Raw genomic sequence first — 24,623 nt, 5'->3', positions numbered from 1 at the left:
TTATGGACTTTATGCTTGACAATACAAAAATTGCTATTTTCTACCTCACTTCTTCGGTCCATTGTCAAACCGAGGAGGATTTTAAATGCATGTAAAGATTTTGTCTGTAACCTTTCTATTCTCATAAGGACTTGTCCCCTGTCTTTTTACGAAAGCGATCTAATTATAAAAGTTAAAAAGATGGTTAAGACGAATTCTCCCGCTTATTGAGACTTATATGTTTCAGTTTTTCATAGCTGATGGACCATTTAAGGAAATTTGTAAATATGTATACCGTGTTTCTTGGTCGAAGGCTCAACCACCGTTATCCCGAAAATTAATTTGCAAGCCGATGCACACATAAGTTTAGCAAATATAGCGATTATAAAACCAGTAAGGAAAGGGTCAAAGTCGGGCGGTGCCGACTATATGATACCCTACACTACTGTGAATATGTAAAATATATATGGGAACTATATCCAAATCTGAACCGATTTCGATATAATTTGACACACTTATTTCTAGAGCGAATTCAGCCAAGCATTCAAAATTTCATCACAATCAGGCGTACATAGCGTGTTTGGTGCAGCAAATACGCGAAATCGGTCGAAAATATATATGGGAGCTATATCCAAATCTAAACCGATTTCGATATAATTTGGCACATTTATTTCTAGACCGAATTCCGTCATACATTCTAAATTTTATCGAAATCGGACATATATAGCGTGTTTGGTACAGAAAATACGTGAAATCGGCCGAAAATATATATAGGAACTATATCCAAATCTGAACCGATTTCGATATAATTTGGCACACTTATTTCTAGAGCGAATTCAGCCAAGCATTGAAAATTTCATCAAAATCAGACGTACATAGCGTGTTTGGTGCATCAAATACGTGAAATCGGGCGAAAATACATATGGGAGCTATATCCAAATCTGAACCGGCATATTTATTTCTAGACCGAATTCAGTCACACATTCAAAATTTCATCGAAATCGGACATATATAACGTGTGTGGTACAGAAAATACGTGAAATCGGCCGAAAATATATATGAGAGCTATATCCAAATCTGAACCGACTTCGATATAATATGGTACACTTATTTATAGACCGAATTCAGTCACACATTCAAACTTTCATCAAAATTGGACGTATATAGCGTGTTTGGTGCAGCAAATACGTGAAATCGGGTGAAAATATATATGGGAGCTATATCCAAATCTGAACCGATTTTCACCAAAAGCAATAGCGTTCTTCCTATGGCTAAAAAAATTGTAGTCCCCAATTTCCAGCTGAATCGGACAAAAAATTCGACCTGTACGTTGCGAACAAAAATACATGGACAGACGGATAGACGGACGGACATGCATAAATCGACTCAGAAAGTGATTAAATGTATATCCCCAAAAGGAACTATGGGTCTATTTCATTTCCTTTTGTCTGTTACATACAAATGCACAAAGACATAATACCCCTTACCACAGTGTGGTGTAGGGTATAAAAATAAGCCCCGGAAATTCGTCTACAAATAATGGGCATTTTGGACCACGGAACATTCCGGAAAATTTTCTGAAAATTGAATGAAATTAGATTCATTAGTTTTCAAAAAATAATGTATTGAGAAGAGTGGGTGTGGTCATTAGTTTTCAATATATAACATATTTAAAAAGTGGGCGTGGTCCGGTAATTTGGCTTCAAATATGTACCTTGTATACGCACAACCCCATTGTCTCCCAAAATTTATGCTGAAACTGATATAATCATTGGTTTGGCTTATACATATAGGATAAGGTACCCCACCTCCTCCGAAATTCATAAAATATACATAACAACGGCAAACCTTGAGCTTTTGCTGCAAATTTCATGGAAATTGGTTCAGTAGTATTGGAGATATAACATATTTAAAAAAAGGTGTGGTCGGATCTTTGGGCCCCAAAGAAGTACCTGGATTGTAGATTAATTCGTAAATTTGTAAACCTATACACTGGTAATATTTGAAAATATATAATTTTTGTTGTATATCGCATAGGGGAGGTACCGCGCCCCGTCTGGAATTCAATAAAATATGTAGCCTGTTTCGGGGGTCATCCCTGTACATTCCCTGACAATTTCAAGAAAATCGGTTCAGTTGTTTTGAAGATGAAACATATTTTAAAAAGTGGGCGTGGTCATGTTTTTGGGTGCCAAATAAGTAAGTAAGGTCGGAGAAACAACCACAATTTTCTCGCAAATTAATTTCCAAACCGATACAATCGTAATTATTGTAAATATAGCATTTGTAAAGAAATAGGGTATTGGGGAAGTACCCCGCCCCCTCCGAAATTCAACAAAATTTGTAGCCTATTTTCAACGGGGGCCATCCCTGTAAATTCCCTGACAATTTCAGAAAAATAGGTTCAGTAGTTTTTGTAGAAAAGATAAAATTTGAAAAAAGGAGGCGTGATAAAATTTTCTTTGCATAAAACCTATGTCGGGTTATGGCGAACATTTCATAAAAAGAATTATCCAAATCGGTCCAGCCGTTCTCAACTGATGCCATTACCAACGAACGACGTTTGATTTTTATTTATAAAGATGTACCTACGAGGGCTGCCCGATAACTTTCTGTCCTAGGCAACACCCCGTGTTCCCAGACACCATTTCAATTTTGTTTTTGAAGGTTTGGCAGTTTTTTGCCTTAACATACTCAGGACAGTTTGAAATATGATCATGTGTTGTGTTGTTTACAGTAACTTGAAAAAATCACCTTACAACAACAAAAATTGAATTTACTTGTGAACATTTTTCGTCCGATCACAACTTTCGACGTGGATAATCACACCAAAAGTGCATCGATCAAATTAAATCTTTGAATGTCCATAAAGGGCCATCATATAGCACTATGAAAAACTGGTCGTGAGGGTAGCCCAAAATCGGCAGTTGTGCCAAAAAAAAATTAAGCCGTGCGTGAACGGATAATGCAAGATCGCCATATTACATACCGTGAGATAGAGGCATCATTGGGCATTTCTTCCACCAACTAACATTTGATTTTGTGTGAACACATTGACGAAAATGGATTTTTCTCATTAGATTCAGCAAATTTGGAAAATCGATCAAAAAAGGCTGTTGTGGACTGGTGCAAAAAAATTGTAAACAAAAACGACGTTTATAAAATCGTAACAGACGACGAACCTTGGACCAATGCTTAGGAGCCCGAAATAAATCAGGAATCAACCGTTTAGGTCTTCGAAAGCGAGCCAAATCCATCGAAAGTTGTTCATGTAAGAAGCACTTCGAAGCATATGGTCGCCTGTTTCTTCGGCTAAACTGACCGTGTGGAGACTATACGGTTTGAGAAATGTAGAACGGTTAATTATGAGTGGTACACTACAATTTGCTTGCTTGAAATCTCCTGAGAAATTCGAAAAACGTACTTAGATGGCTTGGAACGGAATATATCGTCACCGTAAATGCCAAAAGTCGTAGCCAGCAAAATATTAATTTTTCAGGAGAAGCAACAAACGTTATAAACTGAAAAACTGTTTTACGGAATATTAATCTTATGAAGGCGATTTTATGGGATATTATCAATCATATACGAATGGGAGTAAGTAATGAAACCAAAAACGGGGAACGCTTGGTTTTGGGATCCGTCATTACCACAAAATCTGCAATGTTATCCCATTTTACGAAATGCCTTTTCTTGAATAGGATCGCTATTTTTAACGTAAAGCTTGAAATTTTGCAAGAGCATGTATTTTAGTCTTATGTATTAGATTCACTCAAAAAACTAATTTTGACTTTTTTGGAGATACGACTTCGGACATTTATGGTGACGATATATTCCATAAAAGCTGTGGTTCATCTCTTCTGTGTGATCGTTCGAAGATTGTCGCTCTCAAACATATCAAGTACCGTCATTTGTTTGTTGAAGCACCCATTTCTCAAATCCATATGACATACTAATACTTGTTTACCTCTTCGCCGCTTCTGAGGAAGTGGAGGGTGTATATTTCGTCTCCTTGCACTATAGGTAATTTGCCCAGTTTTTGAGGCAAAAAGTCGATTTTGCTACTTTCAATAATAATAATTTTTTAGTTGGCATTGAAAAACGAACATGTCAAAATTTATTAATATGAATGATATTTTTCAAAATAGCGTCATTATCGCGGTTTAAATTTCAGTCAAAGAAAGAATTTCGAAGAAGAAATAAAAAAATTATATTGTAAGGCATATTTCAATGTATTTAAAACCGTGGAAAAATAAACCAAATATAAATATATGTAAAGTGGAATAGATTGGCAATTGCGAGAGGAATTTATTTAATATATAATATGGCTTAAACATTTTGTGTAGCGACCAAAAAATACAAAAAGTCAGACATAAATATTTTATTTTTCTTAAACTCACTTCATATAGACTTATACTAAATTGGCCGTGTTTGGCCGTGATTTTGCCACCTAGAACACATTACTGAAAGTCTTCTGCATTGGTATTACTAGGTTTCAAAACCCGATTTTGCCCGTTTTTTGATATTTATGAGATTTTATAAGGGTACTTCTTAATAAAAAGTCTTAAAATTGTGGAAGTTTGGTTTGAGGAAATAAACAATAAGTGTAATAAATATTGTTGTTTACAATTTCATTGCAAGTAAGGTAAGTAATGGCGACAACGTTTTCGGTATATCCGTGGTTTTCTATAAACGGTGCGGCAGTAGTAAACTTTATTTTATCTCTCTATTACATATTAATCATTGATACGGCTTAGGGGAGTACTAAACTCGTCTTTATTAACGTATATTCAAAAAATATTCCAAACTGTAGTAACAATTCGTTGGAAAATCTACTCGCGGGGACAAAATTTTTGTTACTTACTATCGTGATCGCTTTCAACAGTTTGTTGTGTATAAGAAAACTAATGAAAATTGCATTAGAAAAAATAGCTTTGTTCGTTATATACGTAGTTGCTTATAACCGTTGTTCGTTATATCCGAATTTCTCTGTAAAAATCTTTGTTTTATCTCACTTTTACACATAAATAATTTAAAAAGTTACAAAATCCTTTAATTCCGCTGTTATTAATTTTTGTCTCAAAAACAGGGCAAATTACCTATAGTGCCTTGGAAGCATTTTTGAACGTTCGTCGTTGAGCCTGTGACAATTGTTTCCTTTTTGTAGCTAGTTTTGAGTTACTCTAGCATGTTGCTGTAAGATTCAGAGTCCGGGTCGTTTCCAGTCTCTGTTGGTTGGGTCAAGATTAAGGTCCCCTATGTCCTCCTCTTATTTTATATCCTCTGCCATAGTATGGAGGGTATATTAAGTTTGGTTTTCCGTATGTGACGCATTGAAATAATTATTTGCGGCACTATGAAGTGATCAGGATAAAAATTTGAGTCGATATAGCCATAAACGCAGAAAAGAGATTTTGTAGGAGCAATCATATTCTAAGATCAAAATAGTGTAATTTGCACCAACAATATATATTTTCAGATTTTCAAAATACACTATTTTGCTCTTAGAATATGATTGCTCCAACAATATATCTTCTCTGCGTGTATCCGCTTACCCTTCTACAATAATGAAGGTCTTTCTTCCATAGGCAGGGTAATTCCAAAGATGGGCTATATTAGCCCGCGTTTTTATATAGCCCACATATAACGGTACCTACCGATTTTCTGGAATTTTAGCAACAATTTTTAAACAAACTAGCTGTAATTTCAAATTTGAGGATCCAAAAAGTGTCTATATAGGTCCATGTTTTGATATATACCCCATATAACACTACCTACATTTTTTGACCAAACTACATGTTATTTAACATTTGAGGCTCCCAGTGGTCACAAAACTTCACCATCAAAGATTGTCAACATAGGTTCATGTTTTGGTATAGCCCAGTTACACTGGATTTTCGGTACTTTGCTACAATTTTTAATCGAAACTAACTGCAATTTGACATTTGAATTTTTTAGTGGTCAAACACTTTTCCACCAAAATTTTGTAATGTAGGTTCATATTTTCGGTATTTAGAATTTTGGCAACATTTTTTAAATGAACTACCTGTAGTTTGACGATTGAGATTTCCAGTGGTCACAAAACCTCTTCACCTACCATGTTTTGGTATAGCCCCAATATAACGATACAACCTGACTGTCGGTATTTTGAGGGATTTAGCTAAATTTTTTTCGACAAAAGTGCCCGTAATTTGACATTTAGTGTTCCCTGCAGGCCCCATGTAACGATACTTCCCGTTTTTCGGTATTTTGACAATTTTTAAGCGAAACTAGCTACAATTTGACATTTGATGTTCTTAGTGGTCAAAACACTTCTCCACCCAAATTGTCCAATATAGGTCCATGTTTTAGTATATGCCCCATATAACGGTACCTTCAGATTTTCGGTAACTAGGATTTATAGCAGTTTTTTTGTATGGAGTAACCAATAAATTGTCATTACGCTACAATGTTATAGGAACTAGCAGACTGGCACATATCGTAATGGTATTGGTGTGATCACATAAAAGACAAAGCTGTCACTGATCAAGAACATTAGGAAAATCAAATCAGTCAACTTATCAAGGCTGGATGGAGTTACCCTAGAGATGCCTTCAGAAGTTAAGTAACTCTGCATCATTCTGGACCACCAATTTAATATCACTGTGTTCCTGCAAACACTGTATTCCTGCAAGAATACCATTGGTACGAGCTGGGGACTGAGACCACAGCCCATTCATCATTGAATGTTTGCGATCATTGTACGCCCAATTCTTGCCTATGGGGAAAGGAACGCAGATAAGACAATTTTTGAAAATTGTATACAAATTTTTGTTAGGTTTTTATCAGCCCACTCACGTTAATATCCATCTTGGGTATAAGCAACCGCGTCGAATTTAGGTTATGTTGCGACGCAATTTTTTTTGTATAATCCCCTAATAACTGTACTGCCAGGTACATATATAGCGATTGGTTAACTCTACGTACCATGTGTGCATTTTATAGGTACTACTTGAATGTACTTTGGCAAATGTATACTGAGAAATACATATAACTTCTTCCTAACAAACACATAAATTCTTCATTATTATTGTTCGTTCGAAAAATGTTGCATCATTTCGTACCTCATCACTAACATCATAACATAACATCATTTCGCTAAAATTTAACCACAATCGAATATCCAGCAAAATGCCATCAAAACCAAGGCCGCAATTCTATCTTTGCAAAGTGGTACTAAGAATTATCATTTTTCAATTTTACACCTTTGAACTCAATTAAATATCTGAGCTGCAATTTCAAATCTGTATCAACATTAGCATTACACACACACCCACCCACTTGGATGTTATGTGATAGCTCAGGTCTTTTGTAAATCAATAAAAACACGCTAATAGAAAAGAGCATTTCAGTGGAAAATACAACAAAAGGTGGAAGAACACACAAAGCCCTCATTAACGGTGATGATGAGCGAATAAACGAACGAACGAATGAAAGCTCCTCCACAGGAGGTGATGTGCAAAATATTAAAAAGAAGAAGAAAACAACATAAAAACAAAACGAAAACGCATAATTACAAAACTAACAAATGGCAAACTAAAAGAAGAAAAGGATAGATAATTTGAAATATATAAAAAACAATAGGGAAACGATCCGCCATTACAACAACGCAAAACAAATGAGCACATTAAAAACATTAAAACAACATTTCAAACATTTCTAATTAGTGTAATTATTGTTCCTAATAATTAATCTATACATTTTCTTATAGTTAGCAGGATAGCAGACAAGAAACTAAAAAACAACACAAAAAACCCCATGAGAATGAAAACAAACACAACACCATAATGGAGATATAAACATTAATTAAAAACAAAATAAATAAATAAAAAAATACACACAAAAATCTACAATAACAACAGCTACACATAAATAGTGAAAACAACAAATTAAACAACAAAGGAAAATTCAACACCGATCATTCTTCAACAACCATAAAAAATAAACATCGCAAAAAAATCCAAAAAAGTTGCATTTACTTAAATACCAAATAAAACAAACAACAAACAACTCGAATCCAACAACATCACTTCAAATCGCATCATGTCCGAACACAACAGCGAAAACAATGGCGAGCAACAGGCCGCCCAAGGCACAGTCGATGAAGCCGTTGGCGAGAACAAAATGAAATCCAGGCTGCGCAAGGGAGCCCTCAAAAAGAAAAACGTTTTCAATGTCAAGGATCACTGTTTCATACCACGCTTCTTTAAGCAACCCACTTTCTGTTCACATTGCAAAGATTTCATATGGTAAGTACATGCACATTTTTTCTCCTCCTCAACCCAGTTACATGGAATTAACTTAGGCCCACAAATTTAAATCAATTATCTAACCAATTTAACACTTTTAAAAGGCGACAACCCCAATTAATTACCGCCAGCCCAAGCTTTACAATTTTTTAATTGTTTTAGTTGTCGTTCTATTGTTTTTTCTACCTTGGAATTTTCTTACTATGCATCTATTTATAAGCATTAGTTAGTTAGTTAGCTTGGTTAGCTAGGGTGCGGTTAAGCTGGGAGGGAATCATTCTAACCGCCACCACTACAAATTGCGAAACAAAAAAAAAATTGCAACTTATTATGCAAATAAGGCAATGAATATGGCAAAGAAGACACCAGCCAGGCGAAAGGGTGGTGTATTTATGGAATGAAAAATAGGAAAATTGTGAGAGAATTTGATAGAAAATTAAACGTACTAACTAATGTGGTGAGTGAGAGCAGATCTAAAAGTTCAGGAACAAATTACAATAAAGGGTCTTACAAGAGGTAAATGAAGAGTTGTGTTCTAACGAAAATTATATTCCTCCTATGACTTAATTAAAAAATTATTTAGACTCCACTATCAAGTAAACGACAAGTTCCATATTGTTCCACTTCTCCTGAAATCTTCCTCACAAAAGTTAAATTCTTCTCTAAGATTCTTCTCTGACCCCAAGGGTCGTCTACTGTAAAGTAGATGACACCAAGGTTCGTCTACTGTAAAGTAGATGACCGCAAGGTTCGTCTATTGTAAAGTAGATGACCGCAAGGTTCGTCTACTGTAAAGTAGATGACCGCAAGGGTCGTCTACTGTATAGTAGATGACCCCAACGGTCGTCTACTGTATAGTAGATGACCCCAACGGTCGTCTACTGTAGAGTAGATGAACACAAGAGTCGTCATCTGTACAGTAGATGAACCCAAGAGCCGTCTACTGCAGAGTAGATGACCCCAAGGGTCGTCTACTGTAGAGTAGATGACCCCAAGGGTCGTCTACTGTAGAGTAGATGACCCCAAGGGTCGTCTACTGTAGAGTAGATGATCCCACGGGTCGTCTACTGTAGAGTAGATGACCCCAATGGTCGTCTACTGTAGAGTAGATGACCCCAATGGTCGTCTACTGTAGAGTAGATGACCCAAAAAGGGTCGTCTACTGTAGAGTAGATGACCCAAAAAGGGTCGTATACTGTAGAGTAGATGACCTCAAGGGTCGTCTACTGTTGAGTAGATGACCTCAAGGGTCGTCTACTGTAAAGTAGATGACCCCAAGGGTAGTCTACTGTAAAGTAGATGACCCCAAGGGTCGTCTACTGTAAAGTAGATGACCCAAAGGGTCGTCTACTGTAAAGTAGATGACCCCAAGGGTCGTCTACTGTAAAATAGATGACCCCAAGGGTCGTCTACTGTAGAGTATATGACCCCAAGGGTCGTCTACTGTAGAGTATATGACCCCAAGGGTCGTCTACTGTAGAGTATATGACCCCAAGGGTCGTCTACTGTAGATCGTCTACTGTGAAGTAGATGATCCCAAGGGTCGTCTACTGAAAAGTAGATGACCCCAAGGGTCGTCTACTGAAAAGTAGATGACCCCAAGGGTCGTCTACTGAAAAGTAGATGACCCCAAGGGTCGTCTACTGAAAAGTAGATGACCCCAAGGGTCGTATACTGTAGAGTAGTTGACCCCAAGGGTCGTCTACTGTAAAGTAGATGACCCCTAGGGTCGTCTACTGTAAAGTAGATGACCCAAGGGTCGTCTACTGCAGAGCAGATGGCCGCAAGGTTCGTCTACTGCAGAGTAGATGACCGCAAGGTTCGTCTACTGCAGAGTAGATGACCCCAAGGGTCGTCTACTGTAGAGTAAATGACCCCAAGGGTCTTCTACTGTAAAGTTGATGACCCCAAGGGTCGTCTACTGTAGAGTATATGACCCCAAGGGTCGTCTACTGTAGAGTATATGACCCCAAGGGTTGTATACTGTAGAGTAGATGACCCCAAGGGTTGTATACTGTAGAGTAGATGACCCCAAGGGTCGTCTACTGTAAAGTAGATGACCACTAGGGTCGTCTACTGTAAAGTAGATGACCCCAAGGGTCGTTTACTGTAATGTAGATGACCCCTAGGGTCGTCTACTGTAGTGTGGATGAACCCAAGGGTGGTCTACTGTAGAATAGATGACCCCAATGGTCGTCTAATGTAGAGTAGATGACCCAAAAAGGGTCGCCTACTGTAGAGTAGATGACCCCAAGAGTCGTATTCTGCAGAGTAGATGACCTTAAGGGTCGTCTACTGCAGAGTAGAGGACCCCAAGGGTCGTCTACTGTAGAGTATACTGTAGAATAGATGACCCCAATGGTCGTCTACTGTAGAGTAGATGATCCAAAAAGGGTCGCCTACTGTAGAGTAGATGACCCCAAGAGTCGTATTCTGTAGAGTAGATGACCTCAAGGGTCGTATACTGCAGAGTAGAGGACCCCAAGGGTCGTCTACAGTAGAGTATATGACCCCAAGAGTCGTCTACTGTAGAGTATATGACCCCAAGGGTCGTCAACTGTAGAGTATATGACCCCAAGTGCTGTCTACTGTAGAGTATATGACCCCAAGGGTCGTCTACTGTTGAGTAGATGACCCCAAGGGTGGTGCACTGTAGAGTAGTTGACCCCAAGGATCCTCTCCTTTAGAGTAGATGAACCCAAGGGTCGTCTTATGTAGAGTAGATGACCCCAAGGGTAGTCTACTGTAGTGTAGATGACCCCAAGGGTGGTCTACTGTAGAATAGATGACCCCAATGGTCGTCTACTGTAGAGTAGATGACCCAAAAGGGTCGCCTACTGTAGAGTAGATGACCCCAAGAGTCGTATTCTGTAGAGTAGATGACCTCAAGGGTCGTCTACTGTAGAGTAGATGACCCCAAGGGTCGTCTACTGTAGAGTAGATGACCCCAAGGGTCGTCTACTGTAGAGTAGATGACCCCAAGGGTCGTCTACTGTAGAGTAGATGACCCCAAGGGTCGTCTACTGCAGAGTAGATGACCCCAAGGGTCGTCTACTGTAGAGTAGATGACTGTGGCGTACTCGTACATCATTTTTCGAAAAAAATTGGATATGCAGTCGATATTCGATCTGTCCATAGATGAAAGTCTCATCACAGGCTGAGGACAAAGCCGACTGATTTTTTAGGTGGTTTTGCCATGTCTAAAATCTAAATATGTCAACCCGGAGGAAACCGTTTTGAGTACCACTTTTAACCGAAATTTCGAAAAAAAAAACTGTATTTAAACTCAAAACAGTTGTTTGTGGTGGAAGTACTAGCAAGGTCCAAACACAATTTTGATTAATGTTGTTAGTAGTTTGCGAGGCACTTATCTGGGAAAGTATGAGTTGCCTAAATAAAAAATATTATTGTAATCAGGAACGCAACGACTACCAGCGTAACAGTTTTTTAACTGCAGTTAATCCAAAAATGTTCAACTTTTGTCATATCTCTAATATTTGTTTGACTCTCTAGATATCATCTGAAAATAACCAAAAGTATGGGTCCAAAAAAACTGGTACGATCGGAGAACAAATCGAGAACCAATACACACAATATGGGCTATGATGCTTCTGCAGTAGTTTTTTAAGGAGTAGAAAGGCGTTGATTGTGACAAAAGTTGATTGTGCTGCCTTTATCATTCTGGCTTGAGTCCTTAGAGGAATTCTGTTTTTATGCATAAAGCAGATGTGGTCACCTAAATCATAACAGAGTGTATCTGAGGTGCTAAGAATTCTGAGGGAACTTCTCTATGGTCTAGTGCAGCTAAGATGACCCATATACGTTAACGTGACTGCAACAACAACATATGTTCTCTTTATTCTCATCTGTCGTTTTTTAGCATAGGAAAGACCCGCTCAGAGAGACTAATGCACAAAATATTTTGGGCACCACCGGTCTAGTGCAGACGTCACCAAAAAAGCGAGCAATATTTTTGCGAATGTATGGGTAATATTACACTGACAAAACGGATGGGTCGATTTTTCATATCGTGTGCGAAATGAAGAAAAATATTAGCATGTATGTAGCTTTAAAGAATATGCAGATACAACTTTTAAAGTTTTATTACAGACAAGGCATTCAGCATCATTGAAAATGTTGATGCAAAACAAAAATTCATCTTCCCTTTCTTGCCTATTTTGTATACAACCCCAAAGCTTCTTAGTGTATCAACAGTTATAAAAACAAGCGACATCAACCTTCTTGTATGACATTCAGCACAAAACTAAAGCGAGAAATCAATTCGGGTCGTGTGTATGTAAAATGCCGAAAAACATCGGCACCGCTGTGCCAAATGTGAACATGTCTGGTCTGGTGTATTGTAACAGGAGGCTTTGATGGATTTCTCTATATTGCAACAGAGGGCAGCTGAGGCCTTCAACATTGTCAGCCATTCTTCAGGCATCAGCTAAATATTGAAAAAAGTTCTAGGGGCAGCAAGAAATAATACCTTTATCCTCACATAGTTTGCTTATGACAGTAGACATTCTTAAATCGCATTTTAGCAAGAATATTGGAATTTCGAAAGCATTTTCCACAAAATTCAATTCTCTCTTCACTCTCTCGTTCATTCCGAAAATCAAGTATACGATCCCACGTCACCACCACTTAAGGAAACAATGTGGACCAATATAAAATTGTTTAGCAAAACTAACTACCCCATATTTTAATAACCATTGTCACCTAACTGTAGAAAACCCTTTACAAAAAGAAATTTCTTAGGCTTCTAAAAAAATACAAAATGCAAATATTGCATTTTTTGTACTTTTCCTTTGCTTATTTTTTTCTTTCTCTGGCATAGTATGGTTCTTTCTAGATACCCTTCTCGAGCCAATCATTGTTGTTACTGAACGTTTTTTTTCTTACCAATCCTGCATAATGTGATAATAAAGGAAATCTCTGGTATTTATGTAATTACATTTCATTGGTTTTACAACAGCACCAACAAAAAGAGTAGTCGTAGTGGTAGTAAAATAGGAGAAGCATCAAAAGTGTGGGGTATTTACCAGAAGCCATTAAAACTTTAATGCCGTTAGAAGTTCAGGAAGTTTACAGTAATGGACTGCTACATTACTCTTTTATCCGCATCTATAGTATGTATGTGTGGATATGGACGTTTTTTACATTTCCACGAGTTTTAGCCGACCATTGGTGTTTTCATTTTCGTTTGAAAGGAAGCCATAAAAAAAGAAATTCATTGTTGTTTATTTACTTTATTAAAACATTAAATGTATGACTATTGAGGGGTTAGTCGGGGGAAAATGTGATTTGGATCATTGTATTATATTTTAACTTATGAGGGTTGTAGCGAAAATATAAAAAAGTTTAAAGAGGGGAACACAAAAGAAATTATTTTTGTGAAAATACGAAAATAATAATAATTAAAACTATATTAGCTTAGGACAAACTTAAAGAAGAATTCAGTGCGCATTAGACTGGTTTTAACCGTCCTAAAATTAAATTAATTAAACATTAATATTGCCAAAGTTTGAGCTCGATCGAAATATGTTAACACGTGCCACTAGGGCCTCAAAGTGGTCTGTAGGGCGCCAAAGGCGGATTTGTATGGGACCAAAGGGCGAATTTTCACAAAATCACTCTACAGACTACATTTATTGTCCAATCGATGAATACAGTTTACCCTTGTTTACCTTTTTTATTTGAGTTTTACATATAATTGAGCTTTGTTGATATGTCCAAACACATGTTTTTCTTTAATAGATACATTTCTGAGATAAAAACAAAATTTCTGTGTTAATCCTCACTTTGTTTGTACTTTCCCTTAAATTGTCTCCCTAGTTAGGCATTTTAGGCAAGCCCCACTTGAGCTCATGTATAATTTATATAATTTTCTGCCATTAATTTAACATATGTTCCATTTGGCATAGAATTAGAGATACAAAAAAAAGAACACAACTAAACTTAATTTAGTATTTCTTAACCATGTCCCAATAGAGTAATTTTTGGGGCATTTGGGTTCTCTTTTTAGTTTTTTTTTTTACTGTAAAATTCTATTAATGTTTATATTCCCTCTGGGCGGACAAGCTGCCCAACTGGCAAAAGTCAAATGAAAAATGACCCTGAACCATTGTAACCTGAATGCTCATTGAGTGGACAGAGAGTAATAAAAGCAAACACACACACAAACACTAACACAAATAGTAAACATTTGTAAATTTACACTTGTAAGGTGTGAAAGAAAAACAAAATAATTTACATTTTTTGCAACAGATGAACAACGAACAACGATGGTGGTTAGACAATTTTTGCATATAACGAGACGAGACTAACCACAAAGCTTCTCTCTATCAGAACAAAAAAAAATATTTTTTCCTTTAAATAGTCAACTTGAAATGTGTAATTTTTCGTATTAAATTGCGAAGCCCTACATTTGCCCAAGAACCACAAATCATTAGCATTTGGCAAGCAAAATTGGTGAAAAAGAAAACAGAAAAATAATGCCAGCCAGCGTTTGGCCATTACACCAAATGTGGTTATTTTTGTTTTTCTCTACATTTGTTTTTTTTTTTTTTTTGTCTTTTCAAATGTGTTTGCCCAAAACCCTATTTGACCACATGGAAGGTTGCTTTTGGTGTCATAAAATACAGACCTGCTATTTTTTTATTTGTTGTCTGAGGGGATTTACAAACAAACAAAAACCTGAGGGTGTAATTTAGTGGCAGCATTGCTTGCCAAGAAGGATTCACTCCAATATGATATATGGATGACACTTCAAAAATATTAAAGAGATACTGTGAAACAGATGGTAAGGCAAAAGTGGTAGTTAGAATTGTTTTCTTTTTCGCCAAAAGATGAAATGTCTAAAATATAAGCTGTTTTACCCTAGTATTGGAGAACACAAATGTTCATAATCCCACATTAGTTAGAAAATGAGATTCTGCACAGATGAAATAGTAATAACAAGTCCTTTGTGGATTTTCGAATATCATTACTAAACTAATCATTCATTGGGGTAGGCTGCGAATGTCATGATTAGTCATCTTCTGAAAATATAGAATTTTCAAAGAGTTTTTGTAATTTAATTTCGTATGAGTTTTTCTATTTCCACGAGGGGTATGCATTTTTTATTATTCACAGTAAATAAAATAATTTTTCCACAAACATCGCAGAAACGACAAGAGAGACTTTTCTCATATATAAATATATTTGTTCTTAATATGAAGTTTTCCTAGACTAAGGTAGAACATTGACCCCGAATTCATACAAAAATTAAAGTGGGATGTAGTTAAAATTGATTACTTTAGGGTATGGCAGAGAAGACTAGTATCGTCCAACGCCACTTGGACACATCAGTTCTCTTAGTTCTTTGTATTGAAACAAAGAACCCTTCCCCAATTTGAAACAAAGAACCCTTCCCCAAGCTCAAGAATAAGTGTGACTGATGAATTCGTTTAAATGCGAATTCAACCGAAACACCTAACAACTCTCGTAGCCGCATATGTATACCAAATTAATTTTTAGCCTTATTTTGGGGGAGGTATCCGATTTATATTTGAAAGGAATATTACTACCATTTACGAGTTTTCGTGCTCATGAACCATATTTATTGGTGGTAACACCGCACAGTGGTCCCACTTGTATGAGAAGGAGTGACAAAAATATTTATACTCGTCGGATCGATCTGATTTTTTCAGTATATGCTAAAAATGAGTAAAAAATACTTTAGCCAAAAAATCATCAATATGGGTCTAGTTTTTCCTATAGCACCCATGTAGCGGTACCATCCGATTTCAGTTTTTTTGGAGCTTTTATCTACATTTTCGGCCCTAATTGGCTGTACTTTGGTATTTGGGGTTCCCAATGGTCAAAAACCTTCTGCGCAAAAAATTTTGGTCTTAGGTCCAGTTTTCGGTATAGCCCTCATATTACGGTACCTCCCGATTTCAGGTATTTTGAAGATTTTATCAACATTTTCGGCTCGATTTGGTTACAATTTGCCATTTGGAGTTCTCAATGATCAATAACCTTCTGCGCCAAAAATTGTGGTCTTAGGGTACCTCCCTATTTCTGTTATTTTGAAGATTTTATCAACATTTTCGGTTCGAATTGGTTGTAATTTGCTATTTGCAGTTCTTAGTGGTCAAAAACGTCTCCGACTGGTATCGTGGTCAGGAAAGGAAACAAATTATTCCATTTGAGGTCAGAATATTTCATGGTAGCGTATATAATAAAGTTCGGTGCGACCGAACTTTACATTTTTATTTTTTTCATATTACACTGTGCCACAAATTGGAACTCAAGGTCTGTGCGGTGGAAAATTCCTTTTGGAGATGAAAGCCCTTAGTGAGTATATTAAGAACCCAAAAGGAAATTTTCCCCATAGGTCAAGTTTCTGAGATATCGCGCTATGAATTTTTCGAATTTTCGCCTATGATGCTTGAGAAAATAGCTTTATATCTCTGTTTGCCGTTATTGTAGCTTCGTTTTGAGAATACATGTCTTCAGTCAAATCGAATGGCGAATCTTTTTATAGAACATTTCATTCTTCTAACTCAATTCCTTTCATGTCCTTTTCGTCCTTTCTTTTTGGACCGTAGTAAAAGTACCACAATATGAGATTTTACAGCATCCAAATATTCCACAAAAATGTTGCTCAGAGAATTTTAGGTACGGTTCTCATTGACAACTAATCGATATTGTCACGTTTTCATTGTCTTTTTAGACATTTACCCGGTTTTTGTTCAGAAAAACCTCTGTTTTGTTTTTCTGTATATTCGTTATTTGTTATGTATTAGTAGGTAGACATACCCATTGGTTATCGCTTATATTGACATCTGGGATGTATCTGAAATATTTACCATATATAGCTCCCGATATGCTGAACACGTTAATGATGTTAATATTATGAACCCGGAAGGACAGTTATGCCATAGGTCAAACTTCTGAGTTATAGCGAAATGGAATTTATGTTACGGGTTTATTGTCGTGCTGTTAAAGTTCATCAAGAATGTATGCATCACGCCATAACTCAGAAGTTTGACCTATGGCATAACTGTCCTTCCGGGTTCATAATATTAACATCATCGACTTTCATCGGCAAAAAGAATATTTCACCCACCAAGCTTTTATCTTCATATTTACGCGCAGTAATATTTCTCCTTAAAAACGGTTCAAGAATACGGGTTTTTTGTTTTAGCACCGAACTCAGGTAAGATGCTGTCAAAAAATTTATTTTCCCTGATTGGCAAATTGTATTAGCTTTCTAATGGTATACATATAAGCTTAATCGGTTACTTAAAATCGGTACAAAATCCGGGTTTTATATCACTATATCCGGTTCAAAATATTAGATAACCGGATTTATTTTCCAAGAAAATTTTTCATTAACGTGTTCAGCATATCGGGAGCTATATATGGTAAATATTTCAGATACATCCCAGATGTCAATATAAGCGATAACCAATGGGTATGTCTACCTACTAATACATAACAAATAACGAATATACAGAAAAACAAAACAGAGGTTTTTCTGAACAAAAACCGGGTAAATGTCTAAAAAGACAATGAAAACGTGACAATATCGATTAGTTGTCAATGAGAACAGTACCTACAATTCTCTGAGCAACATTTTTGTGGAATATTTGGATGCTGTAAAATCTCATCTTGTGGTACTTTTACTACGGTTCAAGAAAGAAAGGACGAAAAGGACATGAAAGGAATTGAGTTAGAAGAATGAAATGTTCTATAAAAAGATTCGCCATTCGATTTGACTGAAGACATGTAATCTCAAAACGAAGCTACAATAACGGCAAACAGAGATATAAAGCCATTTTCTCAAGCATCATAGGCGAAAATTCAAAAAATTCATCGCGCGATATCTCAGAAACTTGACATATGAGTAAAATTTCCTTTTGGGTTCTTAATATACTCACTAAGGGCTTTCATCTCCAAAAGGAATTTTCCACCGCACAGAAACCTTGTTGCACAGTGTTATATGTAGCATCATAAAATATATAATGTAAAAAAATACACCCATAAGTAGATCCCAAAACAAAAATGTCTAAATCTTTAAAGAAAAAACCAAAACAAACAATTAGAACACAAAACAAAGAAGAAACTGAGAATACAGTAATACGGCATATTCACTGAAACGACCAGACGCATCGTCAATATTTTTAATGCCACACACGGAAATGCAAATATATGCAGCTGGAACCAATTTTATTGTAAACTTGACACTCTTTCGAACATTCTTCAAAAAATTTGGAGAGTGGCGAAGGATGGCGAAGTTAGTAAAACTCAACTTCAATTTTTTGGACTTGGAAAAACAAATCCACAAAAAAGTATTATAAAAAATGTGATTTCTAGCACATTTTATGGAAATAATGTGTACACATTTTTATGTAAAAGTAATTAGAAAATCTTGTACTAAAACTTCCATTCCGAAAAAAAATATTTTATCCTTTCAATTCTGAGTTACTTGCCTTGTAAGAAGTCACAACCTTACGGATGTTTTTAAAGTTCTTAAGAGATCATACGTAAATGTCAAGTTCTTTTGTTTTGTTTCGTTAAATACCGTTATAAATTACAAAAACAGTGCTGGAATATTAAAATATGATATGTTTAAAGACAATTTGCTGAATTGTCGCAGAGATTTGCTGATATCGATTTTTCGATTTTTGTCGCAGGTTGGGACCAGTGTGCACCGTCTCCCCCCAGAAATGTATATTTCGCACATGACCAGGATCACATATATACCCGCATAAAACATTATGAATAAAATTTCACTTACGTGACTTTTTATGGACTTTTATGGGGAGGCACCAAAAGAAGTGGTCTGATTAGTCCAGCACTGGGCATAATCACAAAATCGAAGCTTGGACTATATTGGTTATACATTGGTTATATTGTTATAATACGCCTAAGCCACTTTACTTTTTGGCATTAGGGTTTCCTGCAATACATTAAAACTATTCAGATTAAACAGAATTTCGGCGAAATTTGTTGAACTTTTGAAGGTGAGTTACCTTCGAATTTGATTTGAGTAACAGAATTGTTACAATGTCTAAAGTTTGGACCAACTCGCGTACTTAGTATGAATGTTTCTGTGCGCACCAGCCACTGCACTTGGGGCTTTAAGAGGTATTTACAGCTTTTCTGGCCATTTTCTCAGGAAGTATGAACTTGGCCCTGAAAAAATATATCGTCGTACTAGGGGCCACGACGGCAACCAACATGTTTCCAAAAAGTTAAAAAGAACCGAGAGCTGGTCTTAAACTACACTTTTATGAAAAAATGTCAAATTCATTCCATTCTCGGACCTAAACTCTGCAAGAAATATTACGACGTTTGGTCCACATCGGTCGCTCCGTTCTAGAGTTATCGAAAGTTGTCGTGCTCACCGGCCACGGCATATTGCGACCGTTGAGGGTTTTTTACAGCTATCGTTCCATTTTCTCAGAAGAGAAAAAAATTGTACCGTCGTAATAGGGGCACCGAGAACAATTCGATAGCTTAAACTGGTCTTTTCCCAAAATTTTTAAACTTTTGTGGGCGAGGTACCCGAACGACTTGACCGATATATGTAGTCCATACTCGAACCTGACCAATTTTTGGTAGAAATATTACCATATGGAAAGTATTTAACAAATCGGTTTCTGATGTTAGCATACCCTAGCCAGGAAAGCAATATAGAGGCAAATATAGACGAAGCCAGAATAGCATTACCGGAAAATTGTAGAGGGGGAAGAATGGGAAGAATTTATATTATTTCAGATCGAAATGTGACTACAAAATTTAAAATTTTTGGAATCGGTCGGTACCATGAATGATTGGAATACCTACTGACTCCACCAAAGTATACAGAAAATTCTTTTATGGTGGATAAGTTGGCACATTTAGCACAAATATGAGTTTTTTCATTTCGGGGAAGCGCCCTGGAACCTAGAAATGGCTTCCACAGACAGAAGTGCTTTTAAAATGTTTCTATAAACAAAAGACTCTCTAATGGCAAAATAGATTCTAAATATTTTCTATAGACAGAAAATCTTTTACGAGTCTTTTATATGCAAAAGAACTTCACAGATCGCTAGGTATTTTATAACGAAATCGATTTTACAGATATCCTACAGGTTGCACATGTTTTCAATTATGAGAAAGTCTTCTAAAGCCCCTCTTAAGAGGTTCCACATGTTTTCAATTATGAGAAAGTCTTCTAAAGCCCCCCTTAAGAGAGAAGATCATCGAATGGTGTTCTTTGATCAGGAGATATTATTATAGATAGAAGAGCTTCTACATATGTATTTTCTTTACACAGAAGGCCACCTTCCTGGACAAAAAAACCGTTATTTTACCAAAGAATATAGAAGCTCTGCTTAAAGAAGACTGGTAGATAAGTTCTATAAAGAGAACTTCTAGAGGTCCCTGATAGACAGAAGACAATTTAAATGTCTTCCATAGACAGAAGACATTATAAGCTAATCTAAAGGCCGAAAATATGTTAAGGTCTTCAGACGGACGACTGAAGATGTTATACTGTTCTTCTAGATACGGAGGACTGAAGATATTCAACAGTTCTTCTGAAGGCAGGAGACCTTCTCAAAACGTAAATTGTCGAAGGGAGCAATATCTAAAGTCTAATAAGTTATTTAAGTTTGAAAGTTTACCAAAATCTTCAACACAGCGTGGATAAGATTTCCACCAATTGCAGACAATGTAGATCATATTTTCTCCCTGTCAAGGGAACAGCATTACTTCTTTAAATGCATCGTTACAAACGTGAGTGACAGTTACTTCCTATGTCAAGAGGCTGGAAGAATTCTTCTTAAGCTAAAACCGAGGAGAGGAAACCTACTTCTATGAAAACAGTAGGGCTTCCTATTATTTACCAATAAGAATTTCGGTACAGTACAAGAAGGCTTTCTTAAAGAAGAGCCGGAATTCTTCTTAATTCAGACTGGAAGCCCTTCTAGTAGATGAAAACTATTCTAATAGAGGACTAGTAGTTAATTCATCGGACCAGAAAGTCCTCTAATATAAAATATGTAAATACTCTAATAGAGAACCCGTAGGTCTTCTTAGAAAACTCAAGTAGGTCTTTGTATAAAGATCTTGATATAGATAACAATAGGTTTTCATATAGAGGTCTAGCTAGAAAGATCAATATGTCTTCATAGAGACCTATTTCTAGGTCAACTTATAGAAAACAAGCATGTTGTCATTTGATACTTCAGTATACCTATAGTAGTTCATGGATAACCAGTAGCCCCTTATTACAGGCGACTTGTAGGTTCTCTTGGCTTTTAGAGAAGTGTAGTAAGACTTTGTATAGAATACCAATACTTATAGAAAATAATTATATATTCTTATAGAATATTTGTTGGTATTTCTTAAGGAGATAGTAAGACTTCTTAAAGAGCATAAGTTCTTATAGAAAACAAAGCAACATTAATAATTCATTATGAATAGGATATAGAAGCCTTGTTATGAACTTTGTATGTATAAGTATGTCTTCCAATCATCCCATACATAGAACAAGTAAAACAAGTAAAAAAGTATCAGTCGGCTTTGCCGACAGAGATATACCCTCAGCCTGAATATATTGAAACTTTTTTTCCCAAAGAACGTATGTATTTAGGGGGTTTTAAAAATTTTGGGCGTTTGATTATGATTAAAGATCAAACGTTTTGCGGAGGAGATACAAAAAGGAATGGATCGACATTGACCATTATGGAAGTGGACTACACTACATATGGTGCCATAGGGGGTTTTTACACCCTTCGGGCTGTTTGCTCAAGAAGTATGGACTTGCCCCTGATACAACTTTTACCATCGCAATTGAGGCAGCGAATGCAAGTTGCTTCAACAATAATCAAAGTGATTCGAAAGCAGGTCTTAAAGTGAACATGTATCCGAAATTTTGTGTGGGAGGTACCGGATGGAGTGGACAAATATAGTCCATATGTGAACCTGATCTATATCTGGTAGATATATTAGGATGTGTAAAGTATGGTCCAATTCGGCCACTCTCTTCAAGAGTTATCGTACGCACAATTTTTCCGAACATTTTTGAACTTTTGTGGGGGAGGTACCTGAAGGAGTGGACCGATATAGCTTATCTTCGAACTTAAACAATGTTTGGACAAAATATTACTAAGGCCAAACTTTGGACCGAATCGGCAGACCTGTTCGAGAGTTATTTTGCCCTCCAACCTCCTCACACGGTGTCATAGGGTTTTTTTGCAACTTTCAGGCTATTTTCTCAGGAAGTATGGACTTGCCCCTGATGAAACTTATACCGTCGTATGGAGGGCAGTGAATACAAGAAGCTAAAGCAAAAATCAAAGCGATTCGAGAGATGGTCCTAAACCGAACTTTTCCAAATTTTTGTGTGGGAGGTACCCGACGGAGTGGACCGATTGAGTCCATATTAAAACCTGATCTAAGTCTGGTACACGCTCCACGATGGGAGTATGGACCAAATCGGTTACTCCCTTCAAGAGTTATCGTGCGCACAAATTTTCCGAACATTTTCGAACTTTTGTGGGGGAGGTACCGGAAGGAGTGGGCCGATATAACCCATCTTCGAACTTGAACTAAGTTTGGCAAAATATTACAAAAGCCAAAATTTGAACCGAATCGGGTCATCCGTTCGAGAGTTATCGTGCGCTCCAGCCAGCAGGACAGACAGACAGACGGACGGACATGGCTAGATCGACTCCAAATTGTCTGAAACACATTTGGTCCAAACATACTTGGGGTCTAAAACCATTATTTCGATGAGGCACATTTTCATCGTATCAAAGTGTATATACCCTCCTTAGCCTAAAGGCTGAGGGTATAATAAAGAACTTAAAATGGCTTTATACTAAATATTTTTAGCCTTATTTTGGGGGAGGTATCCGATCTAAATTTGAAAGAAATAGAGTTTTCGTGCTCATTAACCATATTAATTAGTGGTAACACTGTCTCCCTCCAGAACAATATATATAGCACATGACCAGGATCACATAAATACCCGCATAAAATATTATGAATAAAATGTCACTCACGTGAACTTTTATGGACTTTTGTGGGGAGGCACTAGAAGAAGTGATCCGATTAGTCCAGCACTGGACATAATCACAAAATCGAAGCTTGGACTATATCGCTTATATTGTTATAATGAGCCTTAGCCACTTTGCTTGTTGGCAGTAGGGTTTGCTGCAATAAATTCAAAACTATCCAGATTAAAATGAATTTCGGCGAAATTTGTTGAACTTTTGCAGGTGAGTCACTCTAAGTAGTGGACCGATATTGCTCATCTTCGAACTTGATTTGAGTCACAGAACTGTCTAAAGTTTGGATCAACTCGGATACTTAGTACGAATGTTTCTGTGTGCATCAGCCACCACACTTGGGGCCTATAGGGGTGTTTAAAGCTTTCTGTCCATTTTCTCGGGAAGTATGAACTTGCCCCTGACAAAAATCGGTCAAATTAAAACGCAAAATTATGAATGAAAAGTTCGAATAAAAGTTTGACATCACTGTTGCTGTCGGTAGAACTTTGCGACAACGTTTTATTGGTCGCTAACTTACCGAATAATATCGTTAATTACCGAAATTATACACATTTTAACGATTTTTGTCGATAACCAAAAAATGCGTTAGAGAATCCCATTACTGCACTGTGGTCCCACTTGTGTGGAAAGGAGTGTCAAAAATAGTTATAATCGAGCTACCGCCTCGAAATTTTAAACAAAGGTTTACAACGCGCCCAACAGAGAGAAAAACAATTTTAATGAACGTAGTTCGACGTTTAGGTATAGCTCCCATATAAACGTACCTCCCGATATTCGGAATTTTGACACTTTTAGCCAAATTTTCCAATCGATTTGGATGTAATTTTGCATTTTGTGTTCTGGGGGAACAATATACCTCCTTGCAACAAATGTTCAATATAGGTCCACGTTTAGGTATAGCTCCCATATAAATGTACCTCCCGATATTCGGTATTTTGACGATTTTAGCCAAATTTTCCAACCGATTTGGCTGTAATTTTGCATTTAGAGTTCTGAGGGATCAACATACCTCCTTGCAAAAAATGTTCAATATAGGTAAACGTTTAGGTATAGCTCCCATATAAACGTACCTCCCGATATTCGGAATTTTGACAATTTTAGCCAAATTTTCCAATCGATTTGGATGTTATTTTGCATTTTGTGTTCTGGGGGAACAATATACCTCCTTGCAACAAATGTTCAATATAGGTCCACGTTTAGGTATAGCTCCCATATAAACGTAGCTACCGATATTCGGTATTTTGACGATTTTAGCCAAATTTTCCAACCGATTTGGCTGTAATTTTGCATTTAGAAT

The 24,623-nt window shown here is 36.7% G+C and overlaps 1 protein-coding gene across 43 annotated transcripts in view; it reads left to right on the top strand.

Annotated features, from left to right (window-relative positions):
- Nucleotides 1-24,623, top strand: part of Pkc53E (Protein C kinase 53E) — a 168,694-nt gene that overhangs the window by 32,982 nt on the left and 111,089 nt on the right. For all 43 annotated transcript variants that reach the window (XM_073992927.1, XM_073992934.1, XM_073992948.1 and 40 more), the window contains one exon: nucleotides 7,730-8,267. In XM_073992927.1, the coding sequence (XP_073849028.1) occupies nucleotides 8,062-8,267 (206 nt within the window). In that variant the 5' untranslated portion in view covers nucleotides 7,730-8,061. The remainder of the gene's footprint in view (nucleotides 1-7,729; nucleotides 8,268-24,623) is intronic.

Source organism: Musca autumnalis, unplaced genomic scaffold (assembly GCF_047663935.1).
Source record: "Musca autumnalis isolate F117 unplaced genomic scaffold, ASM4766393v1 scaffold_5, whole genome shotgun sequence".
Lineage (NCBI taxonomy): Eukaryota > Metazoa > Arthropoda > Insecta > Diptera > Muscidae > Musca > Musca autumnalis.
This window is presented reverse-complemented; position numbering and strand designations above follow the sequence as displayed.